Source organism: Herpailurus yagouaroundi, unplaced genomic scaffold (assembly GCF_014898765.1).
Source record: "Herpailurus yagouaroundi ecotype Mexico unplaced genomic scaffold, PumYag 213, whole genome shotgun sequence".
NCBI classification, from domain to species: domain Eukaryota; kingdom Metazoa; phylum Chordata; class Mammalia; order Carnivora; family Felidae; genus Herpailurus; species Herpailurus yagouaroundi.
In genome coordinates, this window is record NW_024412444.1 from 14,923,782 (window position 1) to 14,943,615 (window position 19,834).

General features: G+C 44.3%; 1 protein-coding gene across 2 annotated transcripts in view; it reads left to right on the forward strand.

Annotated features, from left to right (window-relative positions):
• Positions 1-18,687, forward strand: part of DCP1A (decapping mRNA 1A) — a 58,530-nt gene extending 39,843 nt beyond the window's left edge. For both annotated transcript variants that reach the window (XM_040454797.1, XM_040454798.1), the window contains 4 exons: positions 9,887-10,639; positions 12,580-12,645; positions 14,166-14,384; positions 14,695-18,687. In XM_040454797.1, coding sequence (XP_040310731.1) covers positions 9,887-10,639; positions 12,580-12,645; positions 14,166-14,384; positions 14,695-14,775 — 1,119 coding nt within the window. In that variant the 3' untranslated portion in view covers positions 14,776-18,687. The remainder of the gene's footprint in view (positions 1-9,886; positions 10,640-12,579; positions 12,646-14,165; positions 14,385-14,694) is intronic.
• Positions 18,688-19,834: the final 1,147 nt, after the last annotated feature.

A 19,834-nucleotide genomic window follows, 5' to 3' on the forward strand; every position in this document is an offset into this window, starting at 1 on the left:
GGAGCCTCCACTCTGGTTATAGAGCTTTTGCCATTGCCACTCCCTTCCCTGCTCTTCACCCAGCAGCCAGAGTAATCCTGATAAACCAGAAGTTAGAGCACGACATCACTCTGCTCAAAACCGCCCAGTAGTGTCCCATCCCCCTCCATTAAAAGCCAGGGCCTTGTCACTGGTCCATGGCCTCCTGACCCCTGCCTCATCTCTTACTTCCTGCCTTGCTTGCTTGGCCCTGGTCTCGTTGGCCCTTCTGCCTTTCCACAAATGTGCCAGGCTTGCTCCTGCCTCAGGACAGGCCTTTGCACTTGTTGCCTTCGCCTGGAGTACTTTCCTCCCATATAGGGCTTGCTCCCTTTCTTCCTTCAAATCTCAAGCATTCTCCATACAGGTGAGGCCTTCTCTGGTCACCCTGTTTTAAAGAACCCTTACCCCTGTCCTCCCATGCCTTATTTTCTCCCTAAGGCTTCACCAGCTAACCTGGTTTGCTGTTTTCTTACTGTGTGCACTATGTCTCCTCCCCATCTGAATGTAAGCTCCTGTGGGGGCAGGCACTTCTGTCTGCCTTGTTTGTTGCCATATCCCCCGCACTTAGCATTGTAAATATTTGTTGACTAAATTAGTTTTCTTTATAACCAATGGCTTGATAAATGAACAAATACCAAGTAAAACCCATAGCTTTTTAATTAAACTTCTTATTTTGAGATAATTACAGATTCACATGCAGTTACAAGAAATAATACAGAGGGGCACCTGGGTGGCTCAGTAAGCTAAGCGTCCAAGTCTAAATCAAGATTTCTCAGGTCATGATTTCATGGTTCGTGAGTTTGAGCCCTGCATGGGGCTCCGCACTGTCAGATTGGGGTTCTCTTTCCCTCTCTCTCTGCCTCTACCCCTCCTGCGTGCACACATGTGCACACGTACGCTCTCTCCAAATAAACTTTAAAAAATAAATACAGAAAGATCCCATTTCTGTATTTACCCTTTACCCATTCCCCCACTGATGACAGCTTGCAAAATAAAGTACAATATCACAACTAGGATACCGGTAAAATCTACCCATCTGGTTCACATTTCCTCAGTTTTATTCACATTCACTTCTGTGTTTATGTGCACGTCTATATTTCTGTGCAATTTTATGTCATACGTAGCTTTGTATATCCAACACCACAGTCAAGATACCGGAGACTTACATCAACATAAGGATCCTTTGTGTTGTGCTTGTATTCTCACACTGACTCCCCTGTCATACTTCCTTTCCCTCTCCTCCCATCCTTAACCCTGGTAGCCACGAAGCTGTCCCCATTTCTGTAATGTCATTTCAAGGATGTTATGTAAATGGAATGATATAGAAACCTTTGGGATTCTCTTTCTACATTTAGCATGATTTCATTGAAATTACTAGGTTTTTCAGTAGTTTGTTCCTTTTTACTCTTCCACCCAGTCAAGTAGAAGTACCAAAATGTGTTTAACCATTTCTGGCAGTTTGCCTGTTGAAGGACATCTGGGTAGTTTTCAGTTTTTAGCTGTTGCAAATAAAACTTCTGTGAACATTTCTGTACAGGTTTTTGTGCAGAAATTTCCATTTGTCTCGGATAAATGCCCAGAAGTGCAGATGTTGGGTCATTTGGTAATTTCATGTTTTAGTTTATTAAGAAACTGCCATAGTGTTTTCCAGAAAGGCTGTACCATTTTACATTCCCATCAGCAATATATCCATAATGTTTTTAGATATTTAGACGATGATTTAAGCCAGTTTTTTAATACTATATTCCCATGCTTCATTTTTACTGTGTTTGCATTTAGAGTCCTGAAGGTCAAACATATATTAAAGACTATGCTATATAAAATGCAATTTTTGCAAAACATGTGTTGAGGGAGAGAAGGAACAGCCTGCCTGTGTTCCTTCTGGTCTGGCTTATCAGCCCTGGGTGTTCAGTGGCGGCAGTCACTTCCCCTTTGCTTTCTGAATGATGGGCTTAAGGGTTCTTGCACTGCCAACTCCCAGAGTTCTTATCAGAACCAAATGAAGAAACAGACCCAGGACCCAGAGAACCATTTAGAGCACAGACCTTAGGATAAAAGAGGTTTCCTATTACTGATCAGTATTATAATTCAAACCAGGCTCAGGAAGTCAATGCCTGCTTTCTGAAAGGGTAAACAAAGCTTCCCAGAGCCCTGCCCAATATCCAGAGTCTGTCCTCGGCACTGCAGCAGAGTACTCTCACGTCTCAAGAGTACAGCAGGTGGCAGGCCACACTCTTCTTGGCTGGATAGGTTTTGCAGTGGGTTGGAGCAGCACTCCAACCACGGCCAGGAGAAAGGCGGGGAGGAAATGAGAACTACGTAGAGATTTCCAGGCAATTGCAAACAATCAAAATGCTCTTAAGCTTTGTTTCTTAAGTCCAGTAGCACCTGGTGTTAGCATTTTTATTGTACAGAGAATAGCTCTTCACATGGCAACATAAATTCTATAATCATGAGATGAAGGTAGCATTAACACCAGTATTGTATGTGTGTGAAAACTGAGACCCAGGCTAATTTTTTTTTTAATTTTATTTTAAGTAGGCTCCACATCCAATGTGGGACATGAACTCACAACCCCGAGACCAAGAGTCACATGCCCTATTGACTGAGCCAGCCAGACACCCTGAGACTCACATTAATTTTGTAAAACTCTAGCTGCTCTAGGATTTGAACAGTTTCTTACTGGGATATAATTAATACATAGTATACATATTCAAATCTAAAGTGTCAACCTTGTAACATTTTATAAATGTAACTTAAACATTGTAACTACCACCAAGATCAAGAGATAAAAAATTTCCATCACCTTAAAAGCAATAAAAAATGAGTTCATTTGCCACAAATAGGGCAACTGCAATGAAAAGGAGAAAAAAATCTTAATCATTAAGTTTATTTTTTTTTATTTTTTAACGTTTATTTATTTTTGAGACAGAGACAGAGCATGAACGGGGGAGGGTCAGAGAGAGAGCGGGAGGCACAGAATTTGAAACAGGCTCCAGGCTCTGAGCTGTTAGCACAGAGCCCGACGCAGGGCTCGAACTCACGAACCGCGAGATCATGACCTGAGCTGAAGTCGGACGCTTAACCGACTGAGTCACCCAGGCGCCCCTTAATCATTAAGTTTAAAGACATTTATTTTTATGCATAGCTTCCATTGTATTATACATTAGAGGCTCTTTGTAATAAACTTTCAAACCAAGTTAATAACGGGGAGTGAGAAATGGACCCCAAAGAATGCCTTAAGAACCATAAAACACTGTCCATTGAAAGATGAAGGAAGAGTGTGAGGGGCACCTGGGTGGCTCCACCAGTTAAGCGTCCGACTCCTGATTTCGGCTCAGGTCATGATCTCACGGTTCATGAGTTGAAACCCAGCATCAGGCTCTGCCCTGACGGCTCAGAGCCTGCGTGGGGCTCGTTCGTTCTCTCTCTCTCTCTCTCTCTCTCTCTTTCTCTCTCTCCCCTCCCCCTTTCCTCTCTCTCTGTCCCTTCCCTGTTCACACACACTCACACACTCTCTTTTTCTCTCAAAATAAATAAACTTAAAAAAGAAAGAAAGAAAGGAAAGGTGAAGGGGAGTTTGACGAGCTGTAGCTGCTCAGCCTGTCAGCAAAAGCTCCGGTGTTGGATCTGTGGGCACACAGGGTTCCGCTGGGCACACAGAGAATTGTACCCTCCAGTGAGAATAGTGCTGCCGCTATTCCCTCCTTCTCACAGTTTTCTGAGATCCCAGTTTATAGGTCAAAGTGATCTGGATCTTGTCAGAAGCCATGTGATTGACTAAAATTAGCTTAAATCCACAATCAACCCTCCACACAGATTGTACACGCGTTTAGTAACACTGCCACCTGGTGCTGAGGAGCAAATGCTGTCAAGTCCCGATAATATTCGGTTCCATTTCAGTTTCACAATTCACAAGTCCCTTGGGACTGTTTCCCTGGTATGTTTTATATTGCTTTTTGGTTCCTAAATAATACATAGCTTCTGGTGTGCCCAGTACACTTGACCAGGTCAGAAATCTGACATGGACACCATAGGTCCAGACAGAAATGGGAAATTCCCTAAGTGACAAGAGCTGTGGGGTGAGGAAGGAATAGAAAAGCCTAATTCAGTATATTGGAATTTGGCGGTGCACATACTCTTCCTCCCAGAATCCCATTTCACAGGGAGAATGCTGAGACTAACCCTTGATGTAAGGGAGGCATTGCAAAACATGGAGTTCAGACTTGAAGCATATTCAGACGTGAGGGAAGAAGAAAATTCCCCTTTTCTGTGGATGAGGCGAGATGAATCCATGAATAAGTAAGTCCAAGTACCAGAGCAGTGCAGCCAGTTTTTCTTGTCCTGGGCAGAAGGTAGAAGGGTCCTCTCAAATGCAGAGACCGTAAAGCCTTTGTGTGGAGAAGCATGCTTCCTTCTCGTGTCTCTTGTGACTGATTCAGCAGCCGGGTACATATTTCCAACAGTTGGGCACGGTTTGACCTGTAGCCATCTCTTAGGTGTATCTCTGTTTTCCGGAAGTCCTTATCGTTATCCAGTTGAGTAGGTGTCCTAGACTATACTTATTCGACATCTCCGTGCAGGGGCATAAGGGTCAAGAGCATGGACTTACTGTTAGCACTGGGTTAGAGTCTGGGTCTGTCGTACTCGGGTGTCACCTACAAAGTGGCAGTGCTACTAGCACTGCCCTCACTGATGAGTGATGCGTGTCAGGTGTGCAGCACAGGGACCCCCCCACACAGTACATGTCCTGTCTGAGGTCAGTCTTCCTGCTGTCGTAACTTCGTTTATCTCTTCTTACAGAGATTCCTCTGAAACCCTATGAATTACCACACATCCTATTCTAGAGACAGTCTGAGAATGTTTCTGACCTGGCAGAAGTTGTAGGGAGGCTGCATGGAGAAATCTCGAAGCTTTCTGCTACTTTTGCAATCAGGGTTCAGGGCTCTCCAATATGGTTTCTTTTTTTTTTTTTTTTTTAATTTTTTTTTTAATGTTTATTTATTTTTGAGAGAGAGTGCAAGTGGGGGAAGAGCAGAGAGAGAGAGCAGACCCCAGGCTCTGAGCTGTCAGCACAGAGCCCGACACAGGGCTCGAACTCATGAGCAGCAAGATCATGATCTGAGCCTAAGTTGGACACTCCTCCAACTGAGCCACCCAGGTGCCTGTTTCATTTTTTAATGTGAAGTCAATTTTAAACTGTTAGAAATACTTTTTTTTTTTTAAGCATAAGTGTAAAAACATTCAAAATGTACATGCAGGTAATTTTAATTGTTCAAAAGTCCATTTATGTTCCACTAGACAGGTAAAAATTGCTACCTGAGTCATGCCATTTTTGAAGCCAAAGGTGTATTTCATGTTGAGTTATCTCTATGTCGTGTTGTTTGATTGCTCCTTTTCTTATAATGTAAAATATTTGTATTCTTACCTGGGAAAGACTCAAGTTTTTGCAAAGTAGGATAGCCCCAATGTGGTCTGTATTTCTCAAAGTATGTACATCCACACGTTGTTTTGTGTGTATATACATACATATAAAACAGGATGTGGTGGTTAAGATTGACATAATTTGTATTAATGAATAAAAATTAGTGTAGTTTTCCAGTACTTTTTGCCAAGCAGTCTTGACCATTTTGTTCTAAACGTAATGTGTATAAAAAGAGAATTAACCCAACTCAAAAATGGGCAAATGACTTACATAGTCATTTTTTCAAATCTACAAATGGCCGATGTGTTGGCAAGAACGTGGAGAGGTTAGAACCATTTTGCATCATTGGTAGAAATATAAAATGGTGCAACAGCTTTGGAAAACAGTTTGGAAGGTCCTCAATTCTATTCCTGGGTGTATACCCAAAAGAATTGAAAACAAGGATTAAACATACTTTACACCAGTGTTTGTAGCAGCATTATTCACAATAGCCAAAAGGTGAAAACAGCCCAAGTGTCAATGCTCAGATGAATGGGTAGACAAGATGTGGTATATGCATACAAATGGAGTATTTGTCAGCGTTTTTAAAAGGAAGGAAATTCTGACACATGGTACAGCATAGATGAATTTTGGGGACACTGTGCCAAGAGCGAAGTAAGCCAGTCACAAAAGGCCAAGTATATGATTGCACTTAAACGAGGTACGTAGAGTAGGCAAATTCATAGGAACAGAAAGTAGAATAGAGATTATCAGGGGCTGTGAGTGAGGAAGTAGATAATGGTGGTAGTTATACAGCATTGTGAATGTACTGAATGCTGCTGAGTTTTACACTTAAATATGGCTAAAATGGTAACTGGTTATGTATATTTTGCCATCACTGTCAGAAATCGGTGGGGAGGAGTGGAATTATGTCTGTGCTCATCAGTGGACATTTATGATGCCAGAGATCTAAAAGTGAATCAATCCTAGTGCCCATCTGGGAAAATGGAACCTATGCACCCCTGCTACTAGTTATGTGGCCTGGACAGAGAGGATGAGAAGTGTGTCCCAAATGGGAATTTGCTGTCTGTTTTTGAATGACCTTGAATGGATCTGAAATGATACCAGTGAGTTTTAAATAAACAACTATGTCTTTTTTTTATATTTAACGTTTATTTTTGAGAGAGACAGAGAGAGAGAGAGAGAGAGAGAGCGCGCACACGCACAAGCAGGGAGGGGCAGAGAGAGAAGGAGACACAGAATCCTAAACAGGCTCCAGGCTCTGAGCTGTTAGCACAGAGCCTGATTGCTGGGCTTGAACTCATGAACTGTGAGATCATGACCTGAGCCGAAGTCAGACGCTTAACTGACTGAGCCACCCAGGAGCCCCAACAACTGTGTCTTTAATGAGTCATTGCATCAGGGCATGACAGATTTATAATACTACAGCCTTGATAGCCCATCAGGTGGTAGTGTTATTTTGCATCACGGGGTATGATATTCCAGAAGGATTTGATGAATTTTTAATATTCTAACATAGTATTTGATGTTTCTTAAAACATATATAAACACAGGTTTATTATGATTGCTAGTAAGACTGTCTGGTGTTCATATAATGATAATAGCCAACTTCCATTTGTCGAATGCTTGTTGGGCACCAGGTATCATATTGAGAAATTAACTTTCACATCAGCTCTGTGAGAAGTAATTGCCATAATTGCCCCCATTTTTCAGATGAGGTAACTAAATAGATTATAATTTTCCCAGCTAAGCTGGGAATTAAATCTGGGTGTCTTTGATTTCGGATCCTGAACTCTGCAACTTTTTCAGAAGTAAAAACATAAGGAAATTAAACCGTATACAATCTTTTGCATTTTTTTTTTTTTTTACCTCCACAGTTTATAATAGATGTTACTGCTACATTGTATTTGAAGTAAGATCCTGAATCTGGAAAATTCCTTAAAGTACAAGAAGTGTTGTGACTACAGCATTAATGGGGGGGCGGGGGGGGGTGGGGCCTGAATCTTGCCATTTGAGAATCCCTTCACTTAAAGCCTTTTGTCCCATTAACTTGCCAAGAAATATTACATTAATTCTCTTTACTGGATATTTTCTAAGAAGAAATGATTCGGTATGGAATTACAATTTTCTTTTTTTTAATTTTTTTTTATTTAACGTTTATTTATTTTTGAGACAGAGAGAGACAGAGCATGAACGGGCGAGGGGCAGAGAGAGAGAGAGACACAGAATCAGAAACAGGCTCCAGGCTCTGAGCCATCAGCCCAGAGCCCGACGCGGGGCTCGAACTCGCGGACCGCAAGATCGTGACCTGAGCCGAAGTCGGACGCTTAACCGACTGAGCCACCCAGGTGCCCCAGGAATCACAATTTTCTACAACTAGAGGAAGTTTCTGCCTCTTCTCCACAACTGTTCCTTTGCCCCACCTCCGTTCTCTCACCAGCAGCTGATAAGACACCCCAGTGGCACTCCCTTTCCATCCACCCCTCACAAGTGAGCCACCCTGCACACCCCCTGGGTACTGGCCTCCTTTCCCCGGTTCCCTCCACAGCAGAGGGAGCCTCAACCCCTCCCCTAAGAACCTGCTGCCAGTAAGTCCCTCTCTTCCCCACCCCACGCATCTCAGCACAGTGTCCTGGGCACCTGCTAAACCCAGTACAGGTGTCCCCACCGTCCCCTTTTCAAAAGTTCACATTAAGCCACTTTTGCTTTTAGGAAAGACCCACATCGGTAACTGTTTTGCCAACCGAAAGAAATCCAAAGACAGTTTTTGCTTGTGTGGAAAGAGGTAAAAAGTGAAATAACATTGGACATTTGAGCTACTGATGCAGCGGGCACCCTGGACAGAGGGCAGCCCTGCCCAGCCCCTTCCCCAGGAACCACACTCAGCACCCCAGCCTCAGGCCGCCACAGCCTTGACCTGGGTCTGTGAGCACCTGTTAGCAAGATGTGTTCTAAGGTATCAGAAAAGCCGAAGAGAGGGGCGCCTGGGCGGCTCAGTTGGTTAAGCGTCCAACTTCAGCTCAGGTCATGATCTCAACCATTCATGGGTTCGAGCCCCACGGCAGGCTCTGTGCTGACAGCTCAGAGCCTGGAACGTGCTTCAGATTCTGTGTCTCCCACTCTGATCCTCCCCTGCTTATGTTCTGTCTCTCTCTCTCTCTCTGTCTCTTTCTCTCAAATATAAATAAACATTAAAAATTTTGTAAAGAAAAGCTGAAAATGGGTTATTTTGGGGACCCAGAGATACTCAGAATTTTTCCATATGAATCAATGGTAATTGCTTCTTCACTTTCTGCCATTTTGACTTAGAAACATTTCCCAGGAACGTTCCCCCTTCAGATAGCAGGGAAACCTGTAACTACGTGTCACACAGATGCAGCAAACACTTGCTTGGGAAAACCAGTGCTTTTTTCCTGTAGAAATGTGGTCACACCATAGTGCACTCTTCCTTCTGCTTCAGGGGCAGTGTAGTTTCGGGCCTTTATCAGCCTTCTGAGGAACTGAAAACCGTGTGTTTCAGCGAACCGTCTTTTTCCACGTGAATATATATCTGAGCAGCTAAGTAGTGTACACGCTTATGGAATAAAACCATATGTCGAGGCTGTATGTGTTTTCAAAGTACTTAGGTTAGTTCCCCACTGGAACACAAGCCCTGTGAGGGTCAGACTTTTTTTGTTCCTCCCTACTGTGTCCTGGGGGCACAGGTCAGCGCAGGTCCTGGCACCCTGCAGGCACTCTGAAAATAAAGGGTAAATGAATATGACCATAGCACATGAAGGGAAGGTGCAGGAAAGCTCAGGAGTGGAAAGCATAAATACTCCCCCTCCACATCATTGCAGTAGTATCAGTAAGCCAGACCACTACAGCAGATGCAAAGTGAACATTCTCAGACCTACATGTCTGCTTCTTCTGAAGGAATCTGTGATCTTGTAGTAGAAAGGAGGAAAGGCCTGCTATTTTAAAAAACAGTTCAGTTTATTTTCTGGTACTTAAGACCTAGTCCTCAAGGTGCAGTGCCTAGCTTTTTATCAAGAACTATGAAAATAAAGATAGGATTACTTACTCAGCATTTGGTCCCTCTGTCCTCTTGAGTATTATTTCCTTGCTTGTGTTACTGGTACAGGGCAACCAAGCACTATTTGTAATATTTCTCCTTTACGTTATATCCCTTTGCCAAGAAAACAAGGTGATTTCTAACACTATCCTGGGAGTCCCTAAAACTTGGATCTTAGTACGAATGCAGATTTCTGCCCACCAGCTTGGGGAGACAAGATGCATTTTGGCCTTAGTCCCTAGCACATCTTCAGTTTGTTCCATTTCCTTATTTTCAGACTCCATCTATCGTTGCTTCTGCAAAATGTTTTGGTTAATGGGAAAGAAGTCTGGTTACACTGGTTTGCAAGAGATTTCTTTCATTGGGCAGTTTGATTTGTTTTTCAGTCTGCTCCATCTGGACACAAACACCTGACAGTGGAAGAATTATTTGGAACCTCTTTGCCAAAAGAACAGCCAAGTGTTGTGGGTCTGGATTCAGAAGAAGTGGAGAAGCTGCCAGGAGATGCCTCCCAGAAAGAGCCCAGCTCATTCCTACCATTTCCCTTTGAGCAGTCAGGAGGAGCCCCTCAGTCGGACAACCTGGGTGTCCATCCTGCCTCCCACCACTCAGTCCAACCTGAAGTCCCCACCCCGGTGCTGATCACTCCCGCCTCCATCACACAGTCCAGTGAAAAACAGGCCCCCGTCTATGCCGTCCCGTTGCGCCCTGTGCTCAGTCCGACTCTACCAGCAGAAGCTCCTACGGCACAGGTTCCCCCCAGCTTACCCCGAAACACCACCATGATACAGGCGGTGAAGACCACACCGAGACAGAGGTCTCCACTCCTGAGCCAGCCAGTCCCTGAGCTGAGCCACGCCAATCTGACTGCCACCCAGAGCCCCTTCAGGGCCCCACTGAGTGTGACAAACACAGCTGGTACCTCGCTCCCAAGTGTTGATCTTCTCCAGAAACTCAGGTTGACCCCACAGCATGACCAAATACAGACGCAGTCACTTGGGAAAAGTGCCATGACATCCGGCTTTTGTTCAGCAGCCGGCCAGCTGGCCACACCTGAGAGCTTCATAGAGCCTCCCCCTAAGACTGCAGCCGCGCGAGCCTCAGCATCCCTCAGCAACATGGTGCTTGCTCCCCTTCAGGTACCGGCAGGAGGGTGGGGGGCTCTAACTGGGTAGGATGGGGCTGCAGAGGCCTTGATGTTGACGCCCATGAGACCGTCGCTTCAAAGAGACGACTGTTCCGTACACCCAGGGCAGGAAGACAGGAGGTGGAAAGCCCAGTAACGAACAGCTAGACCGTTGGTACACGGTGTTGTGACTCAGTTTCACTTTCCCAGATATCTCAACTGATACAAGCTAAAAAACAATACCGGTATTTTCCTGTCAGGGCACGCGTTGTAGGGGGTTTTGTTTGTTTCTGCCTGACAATTCCGGGAGTCTGCATTTGACTCAGGACCATAGATCCAGATTATCCCCAGCGTTGTCTCATCCCCAACTCCCTTGGTACTCACTGAGTGCCCACCTCGGGCCATAATCACATCCCAGATTTGGAGATACGGGATCAAGTAAAACGGGATCAATGAAGCTCATATTCAGCTGAGATCTGAAGACTCAGTAGGAGTTAGTCAGCTCTTTCCTAGACGTAGAGAAAGTGTTTGAGGTCAGGAAAATAGTGTGTGCAGAGGCCTGGAGATGAGAGGCATTTGCTGAACTTAAAAGACCTGTAGTGTGGCCAGGCCTCCTCTGGGAGGACCTTGGGGGCGTAGGTACTGGCTGAGGAGCAGGACTTTGTAAACTCTGTGAAGCAGTCCGAGGCTTGTTCTCACAGCCCCAGGGGGCCTTTCTAGGGCTTTAAGGGGAGGTGGTGAGCTGGGAAAGGAGAAGCTGGAAGTAGGGCCACCCGAAGGAGGCCAGACAGTTACCCAGGCTTGAACTGGTGCGGCCTGACTTCGAGAGTGTGGACCAGCAGGTTTGTTAACAGGTGTGGGCAGTGGGGCCTGGTGGTCGATCGGGGGTGGGGCATGAAGAAGAGGGTGCCACTCAGAGAGGGATGAGGCTGGTGAGTGTGCAGATGAGAGTCAGCTCCAACTGCGGTGATGCGTACGAGATCACACAGCTTCTCGAGAGGGGCAGAGTCTTCTACTTGAGAGCAGTGTTGCTTGCCTCCCAAAACTTCAGTCCTGTGCCCTTTGATAAGAATCCACAGTCTTAACATCATACCGAATAGTATTACACAGACGAGCCCATCATAATAATCATATGTGATTTCTTAGTTAGTGGACTGTTCTGTTCCAGTCCTTTAAAATCTTGCACAGAAAGAAAGGGAGTTCAGTATCTTGGTTATATTGTTCAATTTTCATTTTGGGCCGTTTCTGTTGAGGTTCTCTGTAGTATAAGCAGAGAGAATGTTATAACAGATTGGTGTCACCCCCTGACACACCCGTGCCACCACTGTTCTGCCCCCTCCATGTTTTGGCCTTGGGGACAGCTCCCAGCTCTCCAGTGAGCCTCCTCACAGGGGACACTTACATACGTGTATATTTCCATTTCCATTTCATTTAAGGCCTGGGGCTTCACTGAATTCTAATGCATTTGCTCTATAGCAAGAAGTTCTTTGTCTCCCAGTGAAGGAGGACAAAATGTAGCAAGCACAAGGAAGGAAGGTGACTCTGCATGAGGACTGTTTAGTGCCGCCCTGTCCAGAGTCCACACGGCCTTAGCAAGGTCTCGTGCTGCCAGAACATGGTGTCTCTACAGACTCAACAGCAAAAATGTGCTTGGGCTGTCCCCAGCTCTTAGATACAGGTTTCTGCTTTCCTTAGAGACCTCTTGACGGCTCTGCACACAGCCCCTCTCTTAGGGAACCCGAGCAGTTCCGAGGCTGTCCCAGAGCCCTGGCCTCACAGATGACACATTGGTTACATTGTTAAATGTTGCTGTCAGCCTCTTCCCTCAGGAATCTAGGAGCTAGTTAATGTCTGAACTATTCCTTATTGCTAATGTGGGTTTATCCCCGGTCGCTGGGAAATCTTCATGGAAACTTGTTAGGTCTGTTCATCTTTTCTTTTTAAACATTGCAGTCTATGCAGCAAAACCAGGATCCTGAAGTCTTTGTCCAGCCTAAGGTGTTACCCAGTGCCATCCCGGTAAGGACCCCCTTTCTCTGAAGAACACATTATATTTAAGTTCTTCTGCTGTGTGTGCCATAGAACGTTGTACCTTTCAAGCCTAGAGCCCTCTTAGATGCCCCTCCTAGGCCAGGTTCCCCTGCCACCCCAGCCGAGTTCATCGCCACGGCCCCTGTGGGCTTCCAGTCACCCAGTCACCCTGGGCCTCCAGTCACCATCTCTGTACTGATGTCTTCCCTGACCGTACGCAGGGCAGGATCAGCCACCAGCTGGGCTGGGTGCTCTGTGTGTGTCAGCTGAGTGCACATCAGCCAGGTTTCCGTGAGGAGGAGGTGCTCTTTGCCCCGGAAGAGCTGTGATGCCCTGGTTACGAGTCTCTGTTGTGCTCTGGGCGCTCATTGCTTCCCGCAGCTATAACGACAGCGCCTCCCGGGCCTGTGCACTCTGTCCTCTGCTTGTTCTCTCCTGCTTCACTTTTTAAATGTTTTCCCCACCCTCCATTACCTACCAACCTCAAAGTGCACACTTATTTTTTTCAGTTCCTAAACTTCTATGTTCCCATTTGCCTTTGAGCCTTTGCACCCTCCCCAAGCCTTAGAACTTCAACTGCAGCCAGCTCCTGACTGGTGGTATGAACTGGTCTTCCCTATATCTCATCCTGCTGCGTGGGGATCAGCAGGGGCGCTCAGCCTGGCGTGGCACCAAACTGTGGCAGTTTATGAATGGGAGGGGTGACAGAAGAAAGGAATGTAGATGTCTGCTGATTGTATCAAATGTGGGAATTATTAAAAATGCTGATTATTACTGGCTTAGTGTATTCTGATGGTTAGCCATCGTTAGCATAGAAGCACATCTAAATGGGGGTAGATGTTCATTTTATTTGTAAGAGGTTGTGTCTTTGTTTTTTAATTTTTTTAAGGTTTTTATTTATTTTTGAGAGAGAGCAAGACAGACTGTGAGCAGGGGAGGGGCAGAGAGAGAGGGAGACACAGAATCTGAAACAGGATCCAGGCTCTGAGCTGTCAGCACAGAGCCCGACACAGGGCTCAAACCCACAAACTGAGATCATGACCTGAGCTGAAGTTGGATGCTTAACCAACTGAGCCACCCAAGTGCCCCAAGAGGGTGTATCTTTGATACCTGTAGTGGTATAATAAATGTATTAAACACTACAGAAGAAACTAATGCTTCATATAACTGGATTTTTTTATTCCCCCCCCCCCATTTTTTTTTTTGAAGTAAAATACAGATAAAGTGCCGGTGTTTTATGAGTTTTAACACACATATATTCCTTGGGTAATCACCCAGTCAAGACATGTAACATTTCCATCACCCCAGAAAGTTCTCTCTTGCCCTCTTCCAATCATTCCTGTGCTCCCCATATAAAACTTTACATTTTTAATTACCATAGGATTGTTCTTACTGTTCATATCTGGCTGTGGTCCTATTTCCTTTCTATGATGATCAGACTTGGCATCCCAATAAACAGGCCCTTCGTCCTTTAACAAGCTTTGTTCATGACCATTGCTCCCCTGCAGGTCGCAGGCCCCACGCTGGTCACTGCAACAACCATGGCAGTGTCCTCAGTCCTGCTGTCCCCAAGTGTTTTCCAGCAGACAGTTACAAGGTCCGCAGACCTTGAGAGGAAAACAGGCGCCCCCTCTCCCCTGACTGTTGGAACATCAGAAAATCAGAGAAAGCCTTCCATTATTCTCAGCAAGTCTCAGCTCCAGGATACATTAATACATCTAATAAAGGTATGTAGGACATCAATGGAGTCTTTAAACTTTCATTCTTTAATTAAAAAAAAATATGTAAGTTCTTCTTAGAAAATCCGTTCATAAAGTAAATTCAAGCCTAGCCAGGAGTAATGTTTCTCTCTTTCTGAACATACACTCCTAATGGAAAAGTGACTGAGTGAATTCCGAAGTATGGTTTGCACTTGTCTCTGGGTGGTGAGATTCTTTGGGTGATTAGTTCTACAAAGCATTATACAGGTTTTTTCCTAAACTTTTGTCAAGGAAGTAAGTTCTACTGAGGTAAATGAAACATTACCATCTCTTCCAGAATGATTCCAGCTTCCTCAGTACACTTCACGAAGTCTACTTGCAGGTTCTGACCAAGAACAAAGACAACCACAACTTATGACTGGAGCAGAATAAATCCGAAGGCAGAATGTCGACCTCAGAAACAAATAGGCCTCGTCATGGAAACTTCTAAACAGAACTTTAAGTTGTGAGAATCCTGAAATTGAGCCTATGAGAAAGAGACTCATTCCTTAAGAATGTTTTCCAAGTGACGTTCTCAGTGATAATGGAGGTTTCACTGTGAAGCATCACCAGCAGACCTTTGTTTTGACAAAAAAAAAACAAAAACAAAAACAAAAAAAGACCATTGTGTTAAAGTTGTGTGGGTGTTTTCATCAGCTCTAAGAAAGGATGTGAAATTAGGAGTCTGATTTTCAGCTTGCTTTCACTTTCAAGGTCTTAGGAGGGGTCACCAGCCTTGCAGCAGAATTCAGCCCAGCCGCGCCCCTTCCCCTGCTCCTCCCCACCGTAGAAACTCGAGTCTTAGGCTCATAGTCAAGTTCTGAAAAGAGCAGAAGTCTGCTCTGTGCAAAGTAGCTTTGAGTTTTAAGGATCAGAGTTTAAGTTGGCGAATTAAGACTGATTTGTTCCAAGTGAAGTATATTTTATATGAATGCCCCATCTGGGCCTTAAAAGCTCTGAAATTTCTCAGTTGTGCTTTGTTTCTAAGTGTCCCCCGTGCTGCCATGCAGCGGCTCCCAGAGCAGTGATACCATGAGAAGAGGGCCCCACCAGGCCCTGTGACAATATGGGAGTAGCATGTCACACCTTGGAAGCAAAGGCTGGGGCTGGTAAAGACCAAACGCGATCAGAAACCTTCACTTTATGTTAAACTCTTGAGTGGTTTGGACAGTGTTAAGTTTTGTGTGAAGTGTAGCCTTATTTTCCTTTTCTGTCTAAACGGAGAAATCATTGTTGATTGTTTTCCTTAACACTTTGACAAAAGGACCAGTGGACCAATCTGACAAAGCCATTCTGGTTCCATTCCTCGAGTCTACTGAGAGTAGTTTTAAAGCTATGCAGAAAAGGGAGCTTTTATTCACACTGCCCTTACTTTATTGTAGAATATGGAGGTAAAAACAAAGTGTGAAATTCAGAACTTTACCAATGTATTCCTAGGCTGTGAGTACTTGTGCAGCCCAAAGTGTGAAGATGTGTAAAGATGCTTTGTTATGCTGCTATTGACCTGCCATGATTTATATTTATTCTTTTATGGCATGTAATGGTGATTAGTAATATTTTAATGTAGATTTTGATTTATTTCAGCAATAGTAATTTTAAGATACTCTTTGAATGAAAGTGTCTTCGTTTCTATGATACAGATCATTTTGTAGTATTTAACCAATTAAGATGCACTGCTTACTTTTCTGAGCACTATTTAATGATGGGGTAAAAACCCAATTGGCTCAACCAGCTAGCATAAGGATTAGCTATGAATAATGCTGATGGATGTGATGGTTCCTCGGAACAATCATTTAAGCTTTAATGGTAACTCAATCATAAATCCATAGATTTCTTTTTTTTTTTTCCTAGCTGAGATTTTAGAAAACTACTTGTGAATGACATACTTGTTTTAGTTTGGTCTTAGTTCTTTTTTAGCATAAACAATACTTTAATTGGCTTTTGTTGGTCTAAACATGCTTCCTGGGCAACTTTTCTGCTTGTCAACTTAGTGTCTTCTCTTCCTGTCTACCTGGTTATTTGTGAATTGTTCAAAAGTCAGGGAAGCTCATACATTCTCATCCTCCATTGGGAATAGTTTGTTTTCAAAAGTAGTGTGTAAATTCAGCAACCAAAAATGAATTGCTCGTACGTCACCCAGGAAGGAGAACATCGAAGTAAGATACAGCATGTTACAGCAGGAGATGATGTTGGGGGAGCCCATGTGACTCCAGAAACAGGTTTTCTCAGAGAAGAAGTTTGACTACACCCCCAGTGTAGCTTCAGTGGGCTTTGGCATGTGGAAGAATCAAGGGATTCTTGTTGTGATAGGCATTTGACTTGAAATGCCTTGAGTATGTATATAATATTATGTGGGAGTTAAGAGCGACTATCTTAAAGAGGGTCTGCAGTCAGATCTGTTAATGTTCACCCTTTAATTCCAAGCAAGGAATATGTTAGACAGAAAAGAGAATCTATGATAAGGTTTCTTTAGTGGGAAAATAAACTTTTAAGTGCCCAAGTCATGGAGACCTGAAAAGGGTAAGCCTGTTTCAACTCTAAGATTCATGTATGATTAACTTAAAATTCAGAAGCCAGAAGTTCACTGTCACGATTACCAGGAAGTTTAGGCCAGAATGAGTCCCCAGAAAAGTCAGGCTAAGCCTGAACAGTCGCAGTTGTATGAATGACCCTGGCCCGGAAGTCACAGCTCAGTTGCCTTACTCCTCGGTCACACTTACTATCCAGAACCTCATGCTGGCTTAGGTTGCATGTTTACGTTGCTGCGGTGACTTCACTGGAACCTTCACTTCAAACCTTAGTTCAATCAGAATGGACATCAAAACACAGATGCTTCTTGCTAGTTCTGCATTTAGGCCACCACGTCCATCTGTGCGCCACCACCACCACCACCCCCCCCCCCCGCCCCGCCCCAGGCCAGTGGGTGGCCCTGCTCTTGTGTTGTAGTCACGTAGTGTCCTGAATGGACTCCTGCACCTCCCAGACAGCCTTGTTCCTTTAAGGCAGAAGCCCCTCCTCGTCGTGCGTCTCTCCAGAGTTCCTAAGGTGGGACTTTGAATCCTAAGTTTCCAAGTGACTGTCAGTGTCAGGAGACGCCTCTCATACTGTCTACATGGGAGTGTCCACAGCTCACCTTCCAAGGCTTTTCAGCAGCCTTCACAGAGTGGTGTCTTGCAAAGAGCCCAAGTTGACTTGGGTCCTTCTCTGCTGAAGGCTGCACACACCTTGTTTAGAATGTGTCCGGCCCAATTTTGCATGTCAAGCATCTGTTCTTTTCCTGCCTGTGTTTCCTTGTAAGAACTATAAACCCTATCAAATCCTGTACTAGGTAAATATGTTTAAACCATGCAGCTTTATTCTTCCCCCCACCCCCCCAAGAATGTAGCTTGAAGTTTTCTCATTTGGGTAGAAGAGGCCATAACTGCCATTGTATTACTAATAATGCAACATGAAATTGAAGGTGCCTAACTGCTTAAAAAACAAAATCAGCCATCACACAGTAACTGGGCAAAAGGTAGAAACAGGAATGAGAGGGGGCACAGGCACGGGGCGTCTGGTCCACGTGAGTGAGGACAAGGATTCACGGGGACAGGTGTCCCGCATTCTTGCTGCATATTTGCTGCTGAGCACACGTTTCTTTCTTACCTAGCTTTGGTTTTCTTCGGTTGTGTTCAGAGTACCTTCTGGAACCAAGAGTGCCCTGTGTTTTCAGGTGTATAAAATGTTAAGATCTAAACCAAGTAAAGCACCTTGCACAGGCTTTTTAAAAGCTGTGCCTGAGAACATTTCCCTGAGTGGGCCGGGGCCTCAAGGAGCCTGTTTTCCAGCAAATTCAGCAGGAGAGATGTGTGCAATGTTTCGCTCGGTTTTGTATTTGACATCATTTGAAATGCTAAGATGCAATATCGTTCACTTTGGGGAAAATGCAGAAGCGTGTTTCCCTTTTACCTGTGTGATCCTTAAGAAACGTGTTTTTAAAATATGTGTTCTAAATGGTTTTTTATTCTGTATTACTGCTTTGGCCATGTGGCTCTCATGACTTTCTGTGTACCAGATTCTCCGCTCCCTGAGGCGTGGGGGTGAGAAGCTCTGGAATTACAGCAAGATTTTGTTCCATGAGCGCAATACTTCATCGTTAACATTTTTAATGGTATGGATTTTATACCATCTGTGTATGTTTGCAAATATTAAGTTATTACATGTTTTCAAATGAGCATTTTTCATCCTAAATTTTATATGTTTGCAAATATATTTTTTTAATAAAAGTTCAAAACCAAGTTTTAGCACCTACTACATTTTAATTGTGTTTTTATTTAATTTATAGAAATGGAACTTCTAAATGAGTTGCTACCGTTTGCCAGAGCCTCGCACTGGTGAGATGGGTTAAGGTGAGAGAGCAAAGCTGCCAGAGAAAGCCTTTGGCTGTGTGTTTCCATCCTGGGCCCGGCCAGCTGGGCCACAGGCCACACGGGCTCCTGGGCCTGAAGACCCTGAGTCCTGGCGTCTGTGGATGAGCGCCTCCTTCCCTGGTAGCTAAACATTAAGTGTGTAAATTCTGTGAGTAGACAGCTGAAGAACTTCATTTACTCTGCTGTGGTTTCCCCAGATACAGAGTATGCTTTTTCTTTTTTCAAAATTTTATTTAAACTCTAATTAGTTAACATACTGTGCAATATTGGTTTCAGGAGTAGAATTCAATGACAACAACTAGTGCTCATCATGATAGAGGGTATGCTTTTTTTTTTTTTTTAGAGAGAACAAGCACAATCCAGGGAGAGGGGCAGAGGGAGAGAGGGGGAGAGAGAATCCCAAGGAAGCTCCATGCCATCAGTACAGAGCCCAACACGGGGCTCAATCTCATGAACCGTGAGATTATGATGTGAGCCTAAATCAAGAGTTAAAACACTGAACCTACTGAGCCACCCAGGCGCACTGAGAGAGGATCTTAAGCAGGCTACACACTCTGCATGGAGCCCAGCTCAGGGCTCTATCCCATGACCCTAGGATCAGGACCTGAGCTGAAATCAGGAGTCGACCACTCAATTGAGCCACCCAGGTGCATCTAGGTTACGCTTCTAATCACAGACTAAAACACTGTTCTATGGGAGACTCTACAATCTGGGGTCGGTTCCCACATTCACTCCATTCATGAGTATGAAGCTATAATGTGCCCAGCATCCAGGATGGTAAGGGAAGAAAGAGGGAGGAAACTAGAATATAATCATTATAGGAAATAGAGAAAAGTTTAAAGAGGAAAAAACTGGTTAATCACCCATCTCCCTAACAACTGTTAACATTTTAGTAAAATCCAAACGAAATTTAGTTTAACTAAATTGTCAACAATTTAGTTTCCAAGCAAAATTCTCCATAAAATGTTTGTTATCCATGCCTACTTTCTTAAGGCAGAGGATAAGCTAGCCTGTCCTTTATGGCTGTTT